At 39.8% G+C, this 21,208-nt stretch overlaps 1 protein-coding gene across 3 annotated transcripts; it reads right to left on the minus strand.

Annotated features, from left to right (window-relative positions):
- Positions 1 to 3,089: 3,089 nt before the first annotated feature.
- IDH1 (isocitrate dehydrogenase (NADP(+)) 1, cytosolic) lies at positions 3,090 to 20,749 on the minus strand. Of its 3 annotated transcripts, none has more exons than XM_006921404.3 (10): positions 20,565 to 20,749; positions 19,503 to 19,565; positions 16,400 to 16,537; positions 12,816 to 13,107; positions 10,983 to 11,088; positions 9,559 to 9,736; positions 8,477 to 8,628; positions 6,062 to 6,202; positions 5,344 to 5,506; positions 3,090 to 4,022 (listed from the first exon to the last, which is right to left on the minus strand). In XM_006921404.3, exons 3-10 carry the CDS (start codon positions 16,519 to 16,521, stop codon positions 3,932 to 3,934), a joined length of 1,245 nt encoding a protein of 414 aa, XP_006921466.1. In that variant the 5' UTR covers positions 16,522 to 16,537; positions 19,503 to 19,565; positions 20,565 to 20,749; the 3' UTR covers positions 3,090 to 3,931. The 3 variants fall into 3 exon arrangements, with proteins under 3 accessions (XP_006921466.1, XP_015452228.1, XP_024895238.1); XM_015596742.2 differs by lacking the exon at positions 20,565 to 20,749 and adding an exon at positions 19,923 to 20,053 and having other exon boundaries at positions 3,740 to 4,022; XM_025039470.1 differs by lacking the exon at positions 20,565 to 20,749 and adding an exon at positions 19,663 to 19,803 and having other exon boundaries at positions 3,740 to 4,022.
- Between the last annotated feature and the right edge of the window lie 459 nt (positions 20,750 to 21,208).

The raw sequence follows: 21,208 nt of genomic DNA on the forward strand, positions 1-21,208 counted from the left end.
CGGAAAGTCTTTGGATTTGATCCAAAAGAATGTGGTCCAAGGAATTTGACACGGGTTTTTAAAAAATATTTTTAACCTTTTTATTGTAAAATAAAATGGATCCAGTAAGCCCCACAAAACTAAAAGTGAATATACTCGTCTCTCCACAGGATCAGTAACTAGTGACCCTAGCGCCCTAGTACCTTCATTTGCTTCTAACTTTTATCTGTCCTTTAATGCCGGCGCTAAATTGTTAAATAAGTCTCCAGTCTCTGGAGATCCATCTCGAAAATGGCGCTCTTCTAATACTTTCTGCTGAGCCACTGCGGGGTCTGATCAGGAAAGGAAGGCAAGGACCGACACATTCCATTGGTAGGAAAAAACAAAACTGAATGTAAAGGCCCTCCTCAGAGGAAGCCTTGGTTAAGGAAAGTAAGACTTGATAGTTGGTAGCCTAATATACAAGACATTATCTTTCTTTACCCAATTAACTGCTTGCAAAAACCTCATGCTAGAACGATGACAGGACCCAGCTTAATGGAATCCCACTGACTAAATATGAGGCAGATTGAGCATCGAAATACATGATAGTGTTAGAGTACAACCCATCGAGTATAGCAAAAATCCATGAATCCATACTGATATGAATCAGTAAACAGGGAGATGGGAAAGTTGTTCTTTACAGAATTTAATTATGTAATATATTTATAATGTAAGTAACTATAGAAGGTATGAAAGGTATAAAATCAACCATGGGTGCTAAAACTATGGGCGATTTTGATGATGAGCAGTATACTTACACAGCATCTCTCTGCATGTTACTTATGTTTACAAAGGAGAAAATAGTAAATTCACAGTGGAGTAGCAAGGCAGCTACCACCTTAACCACATTAGCAAAGTTAACTTCACCAATATTGGGACAACCTATCATCTCACGTCCTTTCTACTTTCCCCACTATTAGACACTGAGGAGGCTGTATCACTTCAGTAGTATCTCTGCTAAAAAGCAAAAAATGCAAAACTTCAATCGAATAGCCAGGAAACATCAGACAAACTCAAATTGAAGAACTTTCTACAAAATAACTAGCCTGTAATGCTTCAAAATGTCAAGGTCAAGAAAGGCATAGAAAAGCTTATGGACTGTTTCAGACAAAAGGAGACTTAAGAGATATGACGACTAAATGCAATGTATGATCCTAGATTGGATCTTGGAGCTATAATGATGATTGAAGCAGTTGTAATTTGAATAGGGACTATATTGTATCATATCAGTTAAATTTCCTCATTTCGATAATCGTATTGTTTATGTAAGAGAATGTGATTGTTCTTAGGAAATGTACACTGGATTATTTAGGGGTAAAGGGACACAATGTCTTTATTTTTTATTAAGTTTATTGGGTAACATTGATTAATACGATTATATAATTTTCAGGTACAATGTCTTTAAATTACTCTGAAATTCGGGGGTGAGGGGAAAAGCCTATGTGTGTCTATGGAGAAAGGCAGAGAGAAAATGCTGTAACAAATGATGCAAAAGTTAAAAATATTAAAATGAAGAGTTACAAACAATGCTACAATATTAGCAAAATTTACTTCTTTCAGTCTGAGATAACATCCAAATTCAGAATTGTTCAAATTTCTTGTTCCAGAAGAATTAACAATTTAGATGCTACATTCTCCCTAATATTAAAATTAGGGACTATGAAATAGAACCTCTAATAGTAGAGGTGATAAAAACACAAATTTTTTGTAGTATTTATATAAATATTCAGTCTTCCTTAATATTTTTATATTAGTTTCTAATCTTAACAGGAAGAGGTGAGACCCTTAATTTGGGGGAAATTTTTGTTAAATAAATACTCAAATGGAGGATGAGAAATCACTTGTCAGGAACATTTTAGGACCGTTATGTATCAGGCAAGAAAACAGGAGAGTTATGATTCTAATTGCTAAGATTAAATTTTAAATATTTTTGGTTAAAGATTCTACTTAAGAAAAAGTATTCGCAATTCAGAGAATTTCAAAGTCTAGACCTCTTGGCTTCTCTGCCCCTGGATTCTATTGTCTTTAAGCAGCAGTCATTTTCTGGGTCAACAATTCCGATCCTAGTGCTGTTAAAAAATAAACCATTAGTCTCTGGACCCATTGGTCAACATCTGTTCATTTATGATTATTTTAGAACATTGACTGATTCTTGGCCAAATGCTGAACCTGATATTAGGGTAGGGCTTTGCTGCCACAAAAACTCATCTGATCAATTCCAGCATATTCGTGAGTGCTAAAGGGTGCACTGAAGATCATCCAATCCAATGCCATCGTTTTGTTCCATGCTTTCTTCTTTCATCCAAACCTGAAGATGTACAGGTATAGTAGGAAGAAGCCTAGCTCAGCCCTGGCTCTAGGCCACAATGGCCACTGACGTATTGTGTAAGCGTGATCGGAGCTCCTCCCAGTGCCTCAACTTCTTCCCCATAATACACTGACAATGCTAGGACATGGACGAGCCTTTCTCCAGGTGTGCAGTCGGACACTTGATAAACCTCTGACTTGTTCTTTTTCTCGTTCCCCACATCTCCTGGGACCCACCAAACGTCCCCCCACCCCCCACATCCATTTAACTGTCTGCTCTCAGGATCTACCCCATTCTCTCCATTCTCAGTGCCATTGTGAGTTCAGTTCAGATCTTCATCATTTCCCACCTGAAATACTACAATAGCCTCATAACTGGTCTTCCTTCTTCTGTTGTGCCCCAAACTCCCACCTCCTTCCCTCCCTCCCTCCCTCCACTACTATTCATTCTTCATAAAAACTGACCGGAGTACTATTTTTTCAATGAAAATATAATCATGTCCCTCCCTTCTTAAGCCTTTGTTCTCCCCCCATTAACTTAGATGATAATATCTAAACTCCTTAGCATGTGCATAGGTTTGATTCCCTAATATTCTATAGTTACCCCTATTGTTCTATAATCTTCTTTCCCTTTCACTGTAGAATCCACATCTTTCTGTTTACTTATCCATTTTTCCCACAGTAAACTCCTTGAGGGCAGAGACTTTTCAAAATCAAATTCCTATGGCAACTAAAGTACACTTGATAAATAAAAACTCAGATTAGTCATTAGCACTTAACTTTAATTAATAGTTTAGATGAAGAACAGACTAGTATAGTGTTTAAAACAAATTTCTAAAAAGTCACATTTATATAAAAAAAAAACCCAACAGGCCAGCAGAAGTACAAAAAAGGTGCAGCTTGTATTATTGCACTTAGATGAAATATGCTGTTCAGGGCAGTATAATACTTAAGCCACACAGGGCCAGGAGGAGGAGACAAACGCAGAGGACAAACCCCCGAGTAGTATTTATTCTAGATTCCAAACACTCTTAGTGGCTTCAAAAATCTTTAGCCTTTTCGAAACGTTCAATCAGAGCTCTTTACATATATGACTGCTGTGTCTTAGTTATAACCATGCTCTTCATTCCAACTCATGGGCAACTTTTAAGGTACAGCTCTACCACACAGGATGGGACACCTGTTACAGCAAAACCACCCAGAGCCCCAGGCCATGGAAAAGTGGGGAAGGGAGCGAATTTCTACTTTATACAATTTTAGGGACTAATACCATGGCTATAGTTTACCCTTTCGAGCACTCTTCATTTTGGTCATTTATACTGGAACATGAGAAAAAGTGACAGTGAGTACAAATCAGCACTAAAGTAATTCCTAAGCTACTAATAGAAAATAAAATTTTAAAAAGTTCCCAGCCACATTCATGAAGGTGGCATAATTGTATGTATAAGAAAAAGACTGTAATCTTATAGAAAAGATAAACTCTGACTTCTAAACAAATTAGAAAATTGATTTTGCCCATACTCTTGAGTGTTATACAGAAAAATGTAAACCAGTGGACCTAATTACCAAAAAAACACGTGTCCTCCCAAGTCAAGGAATGACCTTAAAGTTTAGCCTGAGCTAGTTTTGTCTTCAAGTTTTCTCCGAGTTTGTCCATGAACTCAAATGTATTCAAGTAGTCTGAACGTTTCACACTGATAGAGGAAGAAAAAGAAAAGGAGGCAATTTAGTTTGTCTCTGATCTGGTAGCAGGCAGAGGAAGTCTTAGAAATGCTAGTTAAAGTGGCATTTTATTTATTTCTAGTAGAAAACTGATTACGGTAACAAGCTACAAATTTATGGCTGCAGACTGTGTTCAAGGTTCAAGGGCCTGACCCAGATGGCCTGCAGTGGAAGCTCAACCACACTCACATTCAGGTTGTCATCAGCCTTGAGGGTGAAACTATCATAAAGCTTCAGTTTAGACTAATGCCTAAAGACTAAAAGCATCCCACTTCTTAAAAAAATAACAAAACCTACTCAGGGTTCGGCCATGCTTTAATCCATATCCCCCCAAATTGTCATACGTCCTTTAAAAAAGTTTTAATGATCGTATTTCTATCAGTGTCTTTCTTAAAAACAAATAAACAAACAAACAAAGGACAAGGGCCTGGCTAACATAATCCTACTGATAACAGAATTCAAATAGGGTGCAATGTACCATACTGATAAAAACATATCAAATGCTGTAATTCTTGCTGGAAATTTAAGATAAGGAAGATGTGGTGATTGAGTATATCCCCACTGTTGGAGTATACAGACCCTAACTGAGATTTCTGACGACACACAATTAGGACATGGGATTGGTGTTAAACTTTAGTGGTGTTTTGGAGACGAGTCATAGTAACCAACTCTGATCATGAGAGCAGAGTCTCTAATTAGCAGCTAATTCAGCTGGGATACAGGGTATCATGTTTTCAGAAAAATCCTGGGCAATTCATGGGCTCTCGAATATCTGACTTCCGGTTACAGATACTTAAGGAAGGGACTATGACCAACTGGGTTTCTAATACTTGTGCTGTTTTTCTTATCTGTAAATTGAAGAAAATGGGGGAGTGGAAATAAAATACCCTCAGGGATCCCTTTGTTTCTATTTATACATAAATTTCTTGTTAAATTAAATGGAACTTTGTCACCCAATGACTGTCAGCTAGATCAGGGGTCAGCACAGGGCAGCGTTGCCCGTGGACCCAACCCAGGCTGCAGCCTCGTTCTGCACATAGTTTGATTGAAATGCTGCCATACCCATTAGCTTCTGGATCATCTATGATTGCTTTCAGGCCACAGGGGCAAAGTTCAAAGTTGCCTAGTTTCAAAGCCTGAAATGTTTATTACCTGACAATTTATAGATCATGTCTGCTGAGCTCTGAACTACATGAAAAATAATACTTCAGGTAATTCCAAAAAGCACTGATGTTTAGAGCCCAGTGAGGACAAGTGATAATTTGACCTCAGAGCTCACGGTATCATACTTACTTGGGTAAACCTTTAATACAAGCAGCCAAATCCTTGGTCATGAAGCCAGCCTCGATGGTCTCAATACAGACTTCCTCCAAAGCCTTTGCAAAAAAGCCAAGCTCCTTATTGTTATCAAGCTTAGCTCTATGGGCTAACCCTCTGGTCCATGCAAAAATGGAGGCTGAAAGAGAAAAAAACACACTTCAGTCATACTGACTAGAGATATTCCCAAATGTTTCACAGTTCCCAAAATTAGAATAGCTTTTTTTATTTAGGTGACTGACTTCATTAGATGCTATCCACATGCACTCTAAATTTTAGGAGAGTTGGAAATATTTTACCAAATAAAAACTTTTCCCCTTGTCTATATTAGTTTTTCCTCCTCCTTACAGGCTGCAATCTCTTTTTAATGTGCTGTCCTTGAAATCTGGTTAGAAGGATCTATCCGTGTGCCTTTAGATTCTCAGCCATATGTGACATTTCACTATACCAGAGGAAAAGGAAAATGCTTGTTGAAAACATTCTCCTCTGTAATATGTATTCTCTTGCCAAGTGGAAAAGCATATATTATGAATATTTTAAGAAACATGTTAAAACAGTTCTTAAGAGTAAAACAAAGCAGCTATTTGGTGATGATTTTACACTCAAAGAATCAGGTGGCCAAAGGAACATATCTGAGTCCCTTTGGAGATCGCTCTTTGGATGAAAATCAAAGCAACGGTAAACATTATCTTACCAATAGGATTGGTGGATGTCTCTTGTCCCTTCTGGTACATGCGGTAGTGGCGTGTTACAGTCCCATGGGCAGCCTCTGCTTCTACTGTCTTGCCATCTGGACAAATCAGCACGCTGGTCATCATGCCAAGAGAGCCATAACCTATAAGTGGCAGAACGTGAGTATTGGCTTCAATTGCATGAAGAGCACTGGGTCTCTCAGAGATGAGAACAAATGACTTAATCTTCACAGGTCTTGGTAAACAAAATAACCATGAGCACATGCAGTTATCGATAATCCTCCTGCCATTCAGAAAGCAGGCCTTAATCCATATTCAGAGCCAGAGAGTCTGGAAAGGCCGCATTTTCCCCTCCTTCATAGATGTGAGAGTCACTCTCTCCAGGCCGGAGGGTTCAGGGTGCGACTGCCTGCATCCACCCTAGTTCTGTGACTTCCTAGCTACTGTGACTCAGTTTTCTCACCTATAAAATGGGAATAATAAAAACATCTACTTAATTGGGTTGTTGTATTAGATCAATACACATATATTCATGAATAAATATGTGAAGTATATTCATATTTCTTTGAATAGTATTTGCCACAGAACAAAGTTCAATATATTACTACTGCTCTTATGTACAGATGCTTTACTGTTTTGGAAAAATAAAAATGAATGAGTTGTCTCTTGCCATCAAGCTGCTCTCTAGGACTCTAAGAAAAGGCAGGTTGGAGACAGGATGGGATGGATCCAAGAACGCCTCACTTGCCCTTGCTCTCTGTAACGCCCCCACCAAACCAATTCTTTTCTTTGGTTTCCTATTCAGAGAACCCTAATACAACTTTTAAGTCCATACAATTGACTTTTCTTTTATTCACTCTTTTACAACTGAAATCAAAGAACCCTTTTCTTCATTTTTGCTACCTCCCAATAGTACCTGTGGAGTTCATGCAAATTTATAACAGGCTACTACTTTTTTGGTCTGAGAGTAAATAAATAAACATTTTAAACTCATCTTTGAGTACAGTTAGAAATTTCTGTGTGGGGTTAGTAGCTCCTTTCACAGTATTGTGTCGGTCTGAGGCTTTAGCAAACTCAAGATAGTTACTGACTAGAGGAGTGTGGACTGTCTCCATGGTGACTTTGTCTATCTGTTAATGTTAGGAGACACCCGGTGGTACCACTGTCAAAATAGAAGACATAAATGAAATGTTTGGTGTTCATGCTGCTACAAAGGAAAAATCTAAGGACAGCTCTGCTGCCTTTTAATCTGTTTAAGCTGCCTTAAGGTCATATTTATCAACTGGCACTGTCCAGACAACCTTGGTTCCAGGTATCTTATCAGTGTCTTATTGGATCCTACACTACAGAACTCCTATCTTGAAGTTACCACCATAACTCGACATTTACATTAGAAATAACTCATCAAATACTCTCTTCTTGTTGCCAAGAGGACATTTAGAAACAATGGAATGATTTGGGTCCATTTCCAAGGGCTCTGATTACAAGGACTTTCCCTAATCCACCATGGAGCCATCACAAAGCAACACTCCTACCTCTACTGCATTCACTGTGAGGATTTATAGACACAGGAAGAAGGTTAAACCAGTTGTGTAACTTATTTATGACATGGAAGGGTTAATCAACTGATTTTGAAGCTGATAGGAGATGCTTAACTTTCCGTAAAAGAAAGAAAAAGGACTTTCTGGGGGAAAGCAAACATAATTAAAGTTAACACAAACATTCATTACGGGAATTTCAAGTTGACATAGCTGCCATGGGTAACTGGAATTGAAGGACAATTTGGTGCTGAGGAAATCAGAGAAAGAAGAGTTCTGTTGACACAAAGCCCCTGGTTTTTGATTCTGTGAACAGCCCTGGGCTTTTATGTTCAATTCCCTTGTGCTTAAAGGTAAGCCGTGAACATATGTGTTTTATATAGCCCAGAACAGCCTTCAGTGATGGCAGAAAGGCATGAGTAGACTGTGTTGCCAGATGAATGAGCTCTAACAGAGAACCCTGTTGGCCCCTCACTTTACCCCTTCCTTGCCCGAGTGACCTCGTTTTTCACATTCTCAGCACAGGGAAAATAAAGGCAGGGAAAGGGAATGATTTTCAGATCAGGCAGTTGGGCTACTGCTGGAGGTATTGAAACTTCAAGTGGGAAAAAAGGTTGAGAGATAAGCTATGTTAACATAGCTAAGGCTGGAGCCAAGAGTCTCAACCTGCTGACTTGAGTATAGTCACTTTACCAGTCTGAGCTTAATCTCCCCATCTGTCAGCTAAGAAGATGGACCAGAATGCCTTGCAGCACTAACATTTCATGATTCTACAAACAAAAGGCTACAGAATCCCCCTCTCTAAACCAGAGAACTACTGTGGCATGACCAACCCGCCACAGGCCAGGCTCCACCTCTACTAGGTCCTCCAGCGCTTACCTTGGGCCACGGAGTCTGACTGCACATCACCATCATAGTTTTTGCAGGCCCAAATAAAACCTCCCTCTGATTTCATAGCTTGGGCCACCATGTCATCGATGAGCCTATGCTCATACCAGATCTTCTGGGCTTCAAATTGGGATTTGTACTGTCTAAGAACCGAGAGAGAAAAGAATGATAAAAAGGAAGACATTGGTTTTCTAACGGGGGCTGGAGGAGTGAGGCTGGATGCAGCACTTTTTAGCAGAAGCAGCACAAACTTGAGAATCTGACAGACATGGCCTCAAAACCCTGCCCAATCATTTTCTAGCTGTGAAGCCCCAATTTCCCCCATCTAAAGGGTGATTTCACCCACTCTGGAAAGATGCGAGAATTAAGTAAGATAGTAGTATCCTGAGTAACACTTTTATAATTTTCAATATGCTAATGATCAGATTCCTGAGATTCACCTTACTTTAAGCATGTATTAAGGGGGAAAAAAGACTGTTCTACTGCTTAATATCAGTTAGGAAACTAGGATAGCTCCTGGGCTTGGTATAGATGGGCAGTGGGAAGAGGAATTAAAACACCTCATGAAAGATATCCAAAATGTGTGTCCTGGACAGAACACTTGCACCTCAAAAGGGAGTTATGCCATCTTAAAATTTAACACATGCTCACATATTGCTGAATCTAAAGTTGTTATAAATATAGACTTCAGTTCAAGTGACTACACCAAAGCAGACTTTTAAATGATAACAACAGGCTTCAGAAAGAATAGAAATAGGCCCAACTAAGAAACTCAAACACTTGAAAAATTAGAACTTTCTATCACTAACAGGGTACCTTTATTCAAACATTAGACAATCTGTCTCCGAAAAAAATAAATGTGGTACTCTTATTTGAGAACACATTTACTTTCGAAAAGCAATTTAGAGTGATTGTTTCACTTCTGTTAAAAAAAGTTTTGCCCTTGTCTTTAAGGGAAAATGATGGCTTTCATTCAATTTGTCCTAGAATCAAAGGGATAAAGATAAAAATTCTAACTATGAATGCCAACTTACTAGAGAAAAAAGAAAAAGGAAAAAAGGAATTGTAGTTACTTGTCATATATCTTCTGAAAGATGTCTTTAAAACGTCCATCATATTTCTTCAGAATAGTGTTCTTGGTGCTCAGATATAAAGGCCAACTCTTAGACAGAGCCATCTGGAAAGAACTGTGTGCAAATTCTTCGATTGACTTATCTTGATTGTACATCCCCATGGCAACACCACCACCCTCTGTGGTTGGGGACGGGTGGGACGACACAGATGAGAGAAAAAAGGAGAAAAGTAAATGGAGAATAGTTGTAACAAGTCTAAAGACATCCGATATCAAAACACTCAATTCCCAGCTCCCCTGTCTGAGCCCTGTGCTTCAAAAAGTCTCAGCCAGGCTTCCAACTTGAATATTCCATGAGTTCCTGAGGCAGAGTCAGTTCTAAATGAGGACATTCTAACTTGTTCTGAAAGGGCAATAGAATGAGAAAAACATGAAGATACTGAAATCCCAAAAACTACTGATATGAACCAGAAATATGCTCAAGAAAGGGTGAATAATTTTGAAACTGTCTTTTCATACTTTTAAAATTTCAAACATGTATTTTAAAATTTTAAGTGTGCACTCAATCCTCAGCTAGAGGATGAAAATTCTCGTAAGTCCCCAGAGGATACTGAAAGTTCATACTGTCATTGGTAGAAATCATGATGCTACATGTAATCATTGGTGTCTCACTACTCTTATTAGTTGAACTCCCTTAATATTGAAAGATAGAATTTAAATCCATGCCAGTGTCCAGGGTCAACTTGAGCTCAGAATGTGAAAGGCGCCGAAACAAGCGGTATTAGGGTCCATTAAAATCATATTATTTAGAGGAGGCAAGGAAAACACAAGCTAGGTAACTTTTGAGTTTTTGTTTGTGTGAGTGCTTTCAAAAACTTTGATAGTGAAGAAAGAGGGTCCTCTATTTCGTCAACAACTTTTGGGTGGAATTTTCCATAACGGACCTTTGAAGCAGCAAGACCGTGGGCAAGGAAAAAAAAAAAATGTTCCACTTCCACAGAATAAAGAGACAGGCAAGAAGAAAATTTCAGTAAATATATAACACAACCATTTTCAAGTACAAACTCTATCAGAGCAAAGGTAGATTACATGATAGGGGATTTTGAAACTTTTAATGTTCAATTTATATATAATTCATGCACAACAGATTCCTGCCAACATTCCTTTCGTGTTTTAAGAGAAATGCCTAATTGTCTACTTGTTTTTGCTTGTATGCATTTCCAATTAAAAGGCTAATCCATTTTTTGCCTTTATCCATGCCACATGGAAGCCAATTCTTTTTTATGTTACATTTTGGGTTCTGTAGAAATATTGTAAATTCAGGTTGTACTCTTGGGCAGCCACACAACTAACTTTAAACAACCAGAAATAATGTTGTCTAAATGATCTGTAAATAAATGATCATGATAAATTTTAATTACATACCTTCAAAGTTATGAACCAGGTACGTCTTTTTTTGGGATCCATCGCTTGGTGTGTAGGTTATCTCTACTTTTCCAGGACCAGGAACAACAAAATCAGTTGCTCTGTACTATGTGGAGGAGAAGGGAGAGGAAGGTATAAAGGAAAAAAAAATTGTTCTAACACAAATTATAAGGAAAGAAAATAAATCATAGAATAGAGTTGGAAGACACCTAGACAAACAGGGCAGTATAGCTCAACCTTCTTTTATTTTGAAGATGGGGACGAAAAGGTCCAGAGAGTCCCCGAAGCTAGTTACTGATAATGCACATTAAATATCAGTTTTTATTGGGTGCCTACCAAACACAGGGCAGTTTTCTGAGCAGTGATATGGAGAAGAGAGAGAATTAACAAAGTATTTTCCCTTATGAAGCTTCCGACCTAACAAAGACATGCTTTCAGAGTCAAAGAACCAGAAGGTGCCAGCTATACCTATTTGTTAGTTTGCGTAGAATACTAATGACAGCTCGTAAAGAGCTGTCAGATAGTAGAGATTCAATATCTATTCTATGCAGAATACTTCTGACATATAAAATCCTTTACTATGGGTGGTAATTTATTCCCATTTCTCAACATGGAGAAACCAAAACACCAAAGTACCATTAATGCTTTGTACAGGCCTATGCACATTTAAATAATCAGGACTCAACCTGAGGTTTGGAATTTTCAGTCTGGACTTTAATAAATAGAATGACCATTCTTCCAAGTGACTGATACCAATAAAAAAGGAAAAAGGACAAAAATGATACCACTGAACTCATAAGAACTCAGAGTGGTGTTCCTAGGATTAGCGAGTCTGTAGCACTCCCACCTACATCTCTTCTTCTGGGCTTCTGGGAGGCATCTGTGAAGGCCAGGAAGAAGGGACAGTACGAGCTACAGGATAGAACAAAGGGAGACTGTCCCTCAAGGACTGACTCAGCAACCTTGTCCTTGGAACACAGGGTGGTCTGCCCTGGCAAGAGTGTTTTTAAGGACAGCCACATCAAAGCCTCTGGATTTCAGAATTAGGGATCCTTGTTTTTAAGGCTCTTTTAAGACATACGATGCCTTGTATGAAAGTCTGAAACCTCAGTCTCAACATGGAATTTTAATTTTGTTTAGTTGTCAGCTTTTCTGTTTAATTTGGCAACTGGCCTACTTGTACATAAGTACAGAAACTATACTTTCTTTTCTAAGCAGGAAAGAAATGTTAAAAGACTGCTTTCAACAACTGAGTCGGTTTTTCCTTTTATGTATGAAATGACGTTTAATATAATCTTTGGTGTTTTTCAACCCTGTCTACATATTAGAATCACCTGGGCAGCTTTGAATGCTTGAATCCCATGGAATTCAGATTCACTGGTGTAGGGTGGGTCTTAAGCATTGGAATTAATACAAAACAACAGAAATTATTTTAAAAAGCGAAATAAAACAAACACCAAAAAAACCTTCAAAAGGATCCTTTCATAGCCAGAGCCAGAGTTGAGAACTGCTCTGGTTGAATCACAGGAAATTATCTATACAAAAATGTCCATATCACATGGTTTAACACCTAATTAAAAGATAAAGGCAGAAAAAACATGTCTGAAAAAAATCATTCGTGTTGAGATGGGTGCCTATCTCTAAGTTTTTCTTTATGTATTTCTACCTAAACATGTGTAAACATACAGACATACATATATACCCTTCTCAGTTTTGTGCTTTGTTTAACGGGAGTAGACGCTAAAAGAATAAAACACATATAAATCAGAACTTTTGGGTATCCAAAGGCCATGAAAGAAGAATGGAAAATCAAATTATGCTAACGTGACTTACTTGATCCCCATAAGCGTGACGACCTATGATGATGGGTTTTACCCATCCACTCACAAGCCGGGGGATATTTTTGCAGATAATAGCTTCCCTGAAGACAGTGCCACCCAGAATATTTCGAATGGTGCCATTTGGTGACTTCCACATTTGTTTCAGCTTGAACTCCTCAACCCTCTTCTCATCGGGGGTGATGGTAGCACACTTGACACCAACATTGTACTTCTTTATAGCTTCTGCAGCATCCTTGGTGACCTGGTCATTGGTGGCATCACGATTCTCTATGCCTAAATCATAGCTGAGAGGGAAAACTCATAAGTGGGACTTTCCATGCAAACTGATAGGTGGTTGAGGGTGCTTCTGTTCTATCTCTGTATGGTGCTGGCATGCAGAGCTGGCCCTGCAGGGAATGAAGGCTCTAAATACACCTAAATCTGACAAGTTTCAACATTAGTGCACCCCGGAAGATGGCTGCCAACTAAAATAAGCACTGAGAGGCTGGACCTCTGGGCCATAGCTCCTTGTGCTGCAGCAGGAAGCTGTCTAGAAGGAAACTGAATGGATACCAATGCATTCTGCAACTTTGCCCGCTTTCATCATATAGAGGTGATAATAGCACTGGAGCAACCAATCCTTTTTCAGACTTCCTTCCATACGATTAGCATAAAAATGCAAGCCTAAGCACAACCGTATTTTTTTCCTTAGTAAATACTGGGATCTAAAAATAAAGGGCTCAGAGGATTTAAAAAATTATTTTTGTATTTTTGAATTAAAGTAGTAGAAGTTATCAATGTGACAGTCAGTGGCAAAAATGCTAATGACACTTTCATTAATGCCTGTTACTCATATGATGAACCTTTCCCAAATTTGTGAGTAAGTTCTCTGGTCTGGAAACAAACCTGCAGTTTACTGAATAAATTATGGAATCAAGCAAAGGTTTTACATGCTCCAGAGTAATAGCTTAATACACACCAACACCCAGACTGCAAGTTATTCAGAGCTGAAAAGAATATTGGTTATTCACGGAGCACAGACAATGATTATAAAGCTTTACCTGAAGTACAAAATAGTTTGTTGAAAATTGGAAAAACAAAACAGAAATGTGACAATTTATTTTGTTTTCTAAATTTTTAAAAAGGTTTTTCAGCTTTTTCAACTTTCAAAACTTGCTGGACCATGAAGCCTCTGGATTTCTCATTTTAGAACTTTCCTTACATATTCCAACTCATGATGCAAAGGTAAAGGTAGCAATCTCGATGTATTTCCAAATGAAAAGAATTCCAGACTGCCTTCACCTTAGGTAATTTACCTGACTATAAGAAATGCTGAAAATCTATAAAGTCTACTCCTTTCTTAAAAAAGGAATGTGGTCAGCAGTTTTCAGAGTCACAGGAACTATTTTTCATCAGAAGAATCTATTAGCAAATTAGCGAATTTTTTGCTTCTCTTCTTCACATTTCTAAGAGAAAAGAATGAATAAATAGCCTGGACCTTGGTCCAGCCTGCAGAAAACTAAACAAACAAATTGCTCCACTCGCCTCAAAAGGAACCAGTCATGTAATGATTTTAGAACAATTTAAAACTTGTTTGAGTTTCCAAAAATTCTTTGGTCTGTAGCCATTAACTCTTTTCTTTCTAGGCCTAAGGGCTGTCCTTTAAAACTCCTCATGTTCTAGGCTAAAGAGGCTCAAAGCATCTTTGCAGCAATTCTACTGGCAAGAATTCTGTAAATGTACCTGTTGCCATGTAAAGTTGAAACAGGAGAGTCCTTATAAAATGCTTCTTTAACCCACTTGATGTTTCCTATGCTTCATTTCCTAGTTCCTTCTCATGGTTGCAATATAGACATTATCAACAGCTTAGGCTTAGAATAACTTAAAAGAGTATCTAATGACACCACGTAAATTAAATGTCTATACCCAAGCAAATATAACAGGTCCTCAGGACAGAGTCTGATGAAGAATTCTGGGTCAAGATAAACACTTAGAGTTGCCAGTAGTTTGGCTAGAATATATTCAAAACTTTACCATGTCAGCCTTCAGCCACTTCACCCTTGTAAAAATTCTGTCTCTACCTAGTTCAAATGTTCAAAAAGCATGAGCAAGTTTACGAAAAACACAGGGAAAAAAATGAGAGAATTCCACAGAGATTTCCATATTTGTCTCTATACATTTAAATACAGGGCACAAATGAACTTCTTCTGAAAGATGAGGGTTGTATAAAATAACTCCAAAGGTTCTTTCTATGCTAAAATTGTATGAAAAAGGCAAAAGGCAAGCAATAAAAGGAAGAAAGGTCCATTTAAGTAGAGGGATAAAAAATAGGGCTTGAAAGGACAAAATTGTGTCAACTACATTTACTTTAATAGAGGATGTACCTGTTTAATAGAGGATGTACCTCTATTATTTTCCCTTCCACAGATAATACCTTGTGCTAATCTTGGCCACTAACTTCTTACTAATAAAACTTTCACAGGAAACAGGTTTGGCGATACCTGAGAACCATTTTGCTTCCATCATACTTCTTGCCTTCTGAACAATAAGTCCAGCTTTTCTAGCCTTGTTAAAATTAAATTAGAAGATGCATTTGCATGTATTTAGGCACTCTATCCCAAGAGTTTTATTCACAAGGTATAGCTGTATCTATGTATAAAAAAGCTAGTCATATCCTGAAATCACTTGGATTATACTTTCTGAGTTTGTTATGAGGTGTAGTTGTGTGCCACATATACAACAGGGGTCCTATAAGATTATAATGGAGCTGAAAAACTCCTATCACCTAATGACTGCTAAGCTGTTGTAGTGCTACCCATTATACAAATACTACCATTGTGTTATAACTGCCTGTGATATTCAGTACAGGTTTGTAGCCTAGGAGCTGTAGGGGAACAGAATTTGTCACCCAAAATATGTCTCTTTGGCATAAGGATTATTTTAGGCTGGTTAATTTTAAGAAATGGCAGATGCGGAAAAGCTCTGTAAACCAAGTAGCAGTTACCTATTGTAAAAGACATTTACCTATTGTAAAAGACATTTGTGAGGAAAACCTCAATTTGTAAGGGTTTCTTCCCGACCCCCCACCAGAAAGAGGGGAATAACCTTATCTCTAGAAATTCTAACATGCAGAAAAACATGATTTAAATCTGCATAACCACCTTACATCTGGTTACTTTGGTTAATGCTTTTCCTGGTATCTGCCATCGCTGACCTCTCCCACTCCCAAGATCCTGTCTTCAACAAAATATTTAAGGTAACGGCTTCAGCCATTTTGGGGAGTCACTCAGTTTTCCTGGGTCACTCTCATGTATACAGGAGATATATATATTTTTAAACTTTTTTTTTTTCCTCCTGTTAGTCCTTTTATTACAGGGATGTCTCAGCTGAGAACCCAGAAGGGTAGGGGAAAAATTATTTTTCTTCCTCTATAGAGCGAGAGGCTATATACCATAATCTAGGTATATAGTAAGCTATACCATTCAGGATTGTGTAGGTACACTCTGTGATGTTTGCACAATGGCAAAAATCACTTAATTACACACTTCTCAGAATGTATCCCTGTTGTTAAGCTGCACATGACTATAATTCATTTACCTGTGCAGGTCCAATTCCACATATGGAAAAATGAGTTTTTCTTTAATCAACTCCCAAATGATTCGTGTCATTTCATCTCCTTGCATCTCTACCACAGAACCACCACGGATTTTTTGAGACATTTTGACTGCAATAAACCTTTAGAAATAAAAAAAGAGATAAGATATCTATCATTTACTTCATTAGTATAAAAACAAAATACGATTTGGTGACTACTAAAAGAGCAATTCATAATAGCATGACTGCATAAAAAGCTAACAATGATATTTATCATTAGAAATGAACATATTCTCTCTATAAAGCATTGTGTTACATGCTTCATGTGTGGTTTTAGTCAGCCCTCTCTCATAACAACCCTGAAAAATGAAAATTATTTTCCTATTTAACTTCCTATGAGAGAGGAAAGGAGGAATCTGAAAAAATACAAAGAAAAGGGCCTGCAGAAATGACCGACTCAGCCAGTCAAAACTGCTCTCTCCCTCATTCTGCCCAGTGCTCTCCAGCTAACATGTTTCCCCATAGCTACCTCCCCTCACTTCAAGGACTCCCCAGCTGACATCTGTTGATTCATAGCTTGCCAACCAAATAATGTTCTTCCTTATCTCTGTAGCTATGTAGGAATAACATGATTGTGTAAAACTACTTGTTATATTACAATTAGAGCTCAGCCTTTGGATAGGAATCCGCTGAGCAGGTGCCGGCATCAATAAGTGCTGCTCCCTGCTTATAGCCTAGGTGTCCCGTCTCTCTCTGTTCAAGAATCCTATAATGGTGCTGATAATGCCAAGGTCACGGGTTCTACAAACAAACGACCTGTAAGACCAGTGGTCTGGAAATTCAGCCCCCCACCTGAAGCTCCCCCTCCCCAACCTGTGTAAGGAGGCACATGTGAAACCTCAGACAAAGGAACCACGTACCCCTTGCATGGACACTGCAGAAGTATATAAACTGTAATAAATCTAACTAGAGTGAGCTCTTGCATGGAGTTGTTACCCCACGCGCTCTGCCGGCCTAATAAATTCTCCTTCCTTTAACAAAGTTGTCTGAGTGTCTGAATTCCTCCGTTGGGTGTCACTTCCTGCAACACCCAAGGCCACCTGGCTAGAGGGCTAGAGTGTGGGGAGCCTGACCCTGTAACATGCCCTTAATAATGTAATCATTAGTTTTGCCTGTTAGTTTGTCTTATAAAATAAGATTATTTCCACAATATCATGCATATTTGAACACTTCTACCCAACTCCTCAGTTTACTGGGCCCTCAAGATGAGCAGAATGATGAGTGCTAATATCTCCCCTCTTTTAAGAGGCCGTTTTGGTTACAATAACTACCCTTGAGGATATTGTGCAAGTTCTTACAACCTGTTTAAAGAACTTAAAGTCTAAAAGTGAAAGATGAATTCCTGGTGGAACTATGATTTCCAGAGACAATAATGGATAGAGGGGATGCTGAGCTAAACACAAAAGTGATTTCTTAATGAGAGAAATCTGTATATAGAAGGGCCACTGCTCAGGATCCAAGCAAGTCTCAGTCCTCTTCCTTGGTATCCCAGCTCCTGCGCTGTTCTGGCTGTTCAATGGCAAAAAGATAAGCTGCTAGTGCGTAGCATAGGGACGCAGAACTGTTCCAAGAAGAGATGTCATTTTGAGGAAGGCAGTGTGGGGGTAGCAAATACAAATCCATCTGATTCCCAGCAAGGGCGGGGGTGCACCCTTGGGAAGAAGCAAAACTAGGAGGCTTAAAGAAAGTTCGTGTCCTATGCTTGTCCCCTGATAGGCAGAGGAAGCCAAGGCTTTCTTTCATGATGCTCTAATGGAAACACAACTTTTCCCCCAGCAACACAACTGCGAATTGCTTTTATCCCCTTAAGTTAAAGCCAAGGACAGGAAAAATCAGAACTGACCTAGTTAAAGTAATTTGGCCTTCAAATAACAAATGTAACAGAGCAGTAGACTGTAAGCCTCAGTTCTTTGTGAAGTCAGGATATATTTCTTATCCCAGGCTCATTTTCACTTCCCAAATTTGCAATTCTATAATCTTGTTTATTTAGGAGGTTCTCAAGGTCATTACTGAGGAACCATCTAGAACTCAGCTAGAATAAAAGAAAGGAACTGGTGTGGATGAGTCAATTACTTCCTGTTTGTAATTTCAAGTATAATTCATGGTACAGTTTAAAGTATATAATCAGTCATGCTGATCCCATTGTCACATCTGTCCTTGTACTTAAAACAAAACAAAATTTTAAAAAGGCAGCTCATTTATCTTGGTCTTAATACTACATTTCCATTTCCTATATAGTATTACGTAAGAGTTATGGCTTGGTTATTTTTCCCTGATGGCAAACACAATTAATAGAAGGTCATATCATACTTGAAATTTCAATATTGAGAGAGTATTTTTTAGTTAACTATTTCCTTCTCAGTTGAAGTAAATGTTTTGTGTAGTAATCTTTTTTATATCTCATAATGCATAACTGAAACATTTCAGTTTTCCCTCACATTACTTAGCTAGAAATTTACCACTCTTTAAACAATGAAAGCTTTATTGTAGATTCTGGCTTACTACAATGAAGGACATTATTTTATTTCTTTTAGATTTGAATTTCATGGGATGGGCTTTAGGTCCCATTGGATTCACTTCTTTACGCTTGCTCTCCCCGACCCCTCCCTCCCGATTTTCTATCTCCACCTAAACCCCAACTTCAGAAGGAAGGACTTTTCCAACAGGCCACTTCATTTAGTCTGAAAGCAGATGAATTCCTGACACACTTGTGCATTTCTAGAAAATAAACCTGGACTAATACAAAGTAGTTTAAGAAAAAAGAGCTGCTCATCCTGTTTAATATTATTTTCATCAACTCCAAATTTTTAGCCATTTTTTAACAGCTACTTTCATGAACTATGATAATTTCTGGGCAAAAACTGCCTCTTGCAGAGAAGACACTGAACTGAGAGAAACAAGCAAGTAGTTGCAATTTATTGTTGGAAATATTTCTGACTCACTCCCTTGCAGTGCTTCCGCCGAACTCTAAGATTTCCTAGACCAATTAAACGCAGTACTGTCAAATCAAAGAAAATACAGAAAGGGAGAAACTGCCAATTCTTACCTTTAGAGTCAACTTCTAATCAATTCCTCTTAATCTTGCACTCAGCTGAGTGCAGTTTATCTCCTAAAAAAACAACAACAAGGATTAGAAAGACAACAAACCTCTCCCTCAGGATTGAGACAGCCCGTTTATCTGGTTTAAAATATAGTGCAGAGTGTACCCAAAGGGCGAAGGGCAGTTTTAGGTCCACAGGCATCTTCTGACTAAAGGTTACAGGGCACCGGTAACGCACTGGAGGTGCGTCGGTGGGCGCGAGCCGGGTTCGTCATGCGTTAGCTGGTCTTGGGATTTGCACGTCCTTAGATGACGCTGTGACCAGCAGGCTCTTGGCCTGTATACGTCCTTGTGGCTGCAACTGCAGCTGGCTCGGTTCCTTCTTGCTGGTCTCCACGCCTTCCCCTTCCCTCTCCGGCGCCGTACCTTTAAACCCCAGGGACCAGGAGTCGGCTAGAGAACGCCTCCCCCATTATTCGAGAGCCAGGCGGCGGCAGCGTTGTCTCCTGCACCCCCTAACTCGGTCCTGACTGCAACCGGGTGGTCTACTAAACACCCCTCAGACGGAGCTGGAGCCCCACCCCCTTCCCGCCCCCTAGGCTGACGCATCCACTCTGCACCCTGAGTTCGCAGCACACGCCCAAGTCCCCGGCTTCCACTTTTCTTTGCAGTCAGCTCCCCATGGCCGCACGTTTTCTTGCCTCTAAACCCAAGACTTAAGTCTTCCAAGCGCTCTTGCAACTTCCCACCGCTCGATTTTTCTTTCTGTGTGCAGACCTGGGTTTCCATTTGTCACTGTATGCAACTTTCTACCGCCCACTTTCACCCTCCCGTGACCAAGAGCAAGCTTTCTACACACCCAGGCATTAGCACTCTCTTCCTCCCCATTACCCTATCCCACGTGCAATATCTGGTTTTCCCCCTTCCTTGCGACCAGAACTCCCCTGTAAGTTCCTCCCTCCACACCCAAAATATGAGCTTTCTTCCTTTTTCCTATTCCGGCCACTGGTAGACTCAGAGCCTCCTCCGAAGTCAAGGGCCGGGGCCGCCCTCACAGCCTGCGGTTACCTGCAGAGGAAGGTACGCTGGCGACGCGCTGGGGGTCGCCACAGCCACACACGCTTAAACTCAAAAGCGCGCAAACTGACAATCTCAGCGGGGCCCTAGCAGTCCAACACCTCCTCCGCAAAAACGCATTGACCCACACTCGCAGGGCAGGGTTTTCCTTTTCCCGGCTTTTGTCCGCTCGCGGCCCGGCCCCCTCAGCCCACCTCCTGGAGCCCCGCCCCCACGACGCGGCCAATCACCGCGCGCCGACCCTTCTGAGGTGGGCGGGGAAAAGGATCAACCAGCGTGTTTCAGAACCTATCCGGGAAATGCACCGTCCAGCTTTTCTGCGCTCTGGGCTGGGAAAGGGGCGGCAGCGCCCCCTCAACTCCGCTACGGCTTTCCGTGGTGGAAGGACGCGGATGCCACCTGCAGGCTGGGGAGCATGGCGCGCTGGGGCTCGTATTTCGAGACCCAAAGGCACCCCGGGCTTTGTAACAAGCTAGGGCCAAGTGGAGTGAGTTTCCAGGTCCGCAGTAAAGGCAAATGGGGAAACAAAGCGCCTGAACCGGTCTCCTTCTAGTCGCTCCCAGATAGTTTGGAACCACCTTTTGAAGAAGGAAGAGTGTTCCAAGAGACTAGCTTCAGGGTCGCTTTTGGGGGCT

Source organism: Pteropus alecto, unplaced genomic scaffold (genome assembly GCF_000325575.1).
Source record: "Pteropus alecto unplaced genomic scaffold, ASM32557v1 scaffold3, whole genome shotgun sequence".
In the NCBI taxonomy this organism is placed as follows: Eukaryota; Metazoa; Chordata; class Mammalia; order Chiroptera; family Pteropodidae; genus Pteropus; species Pteropus alecto.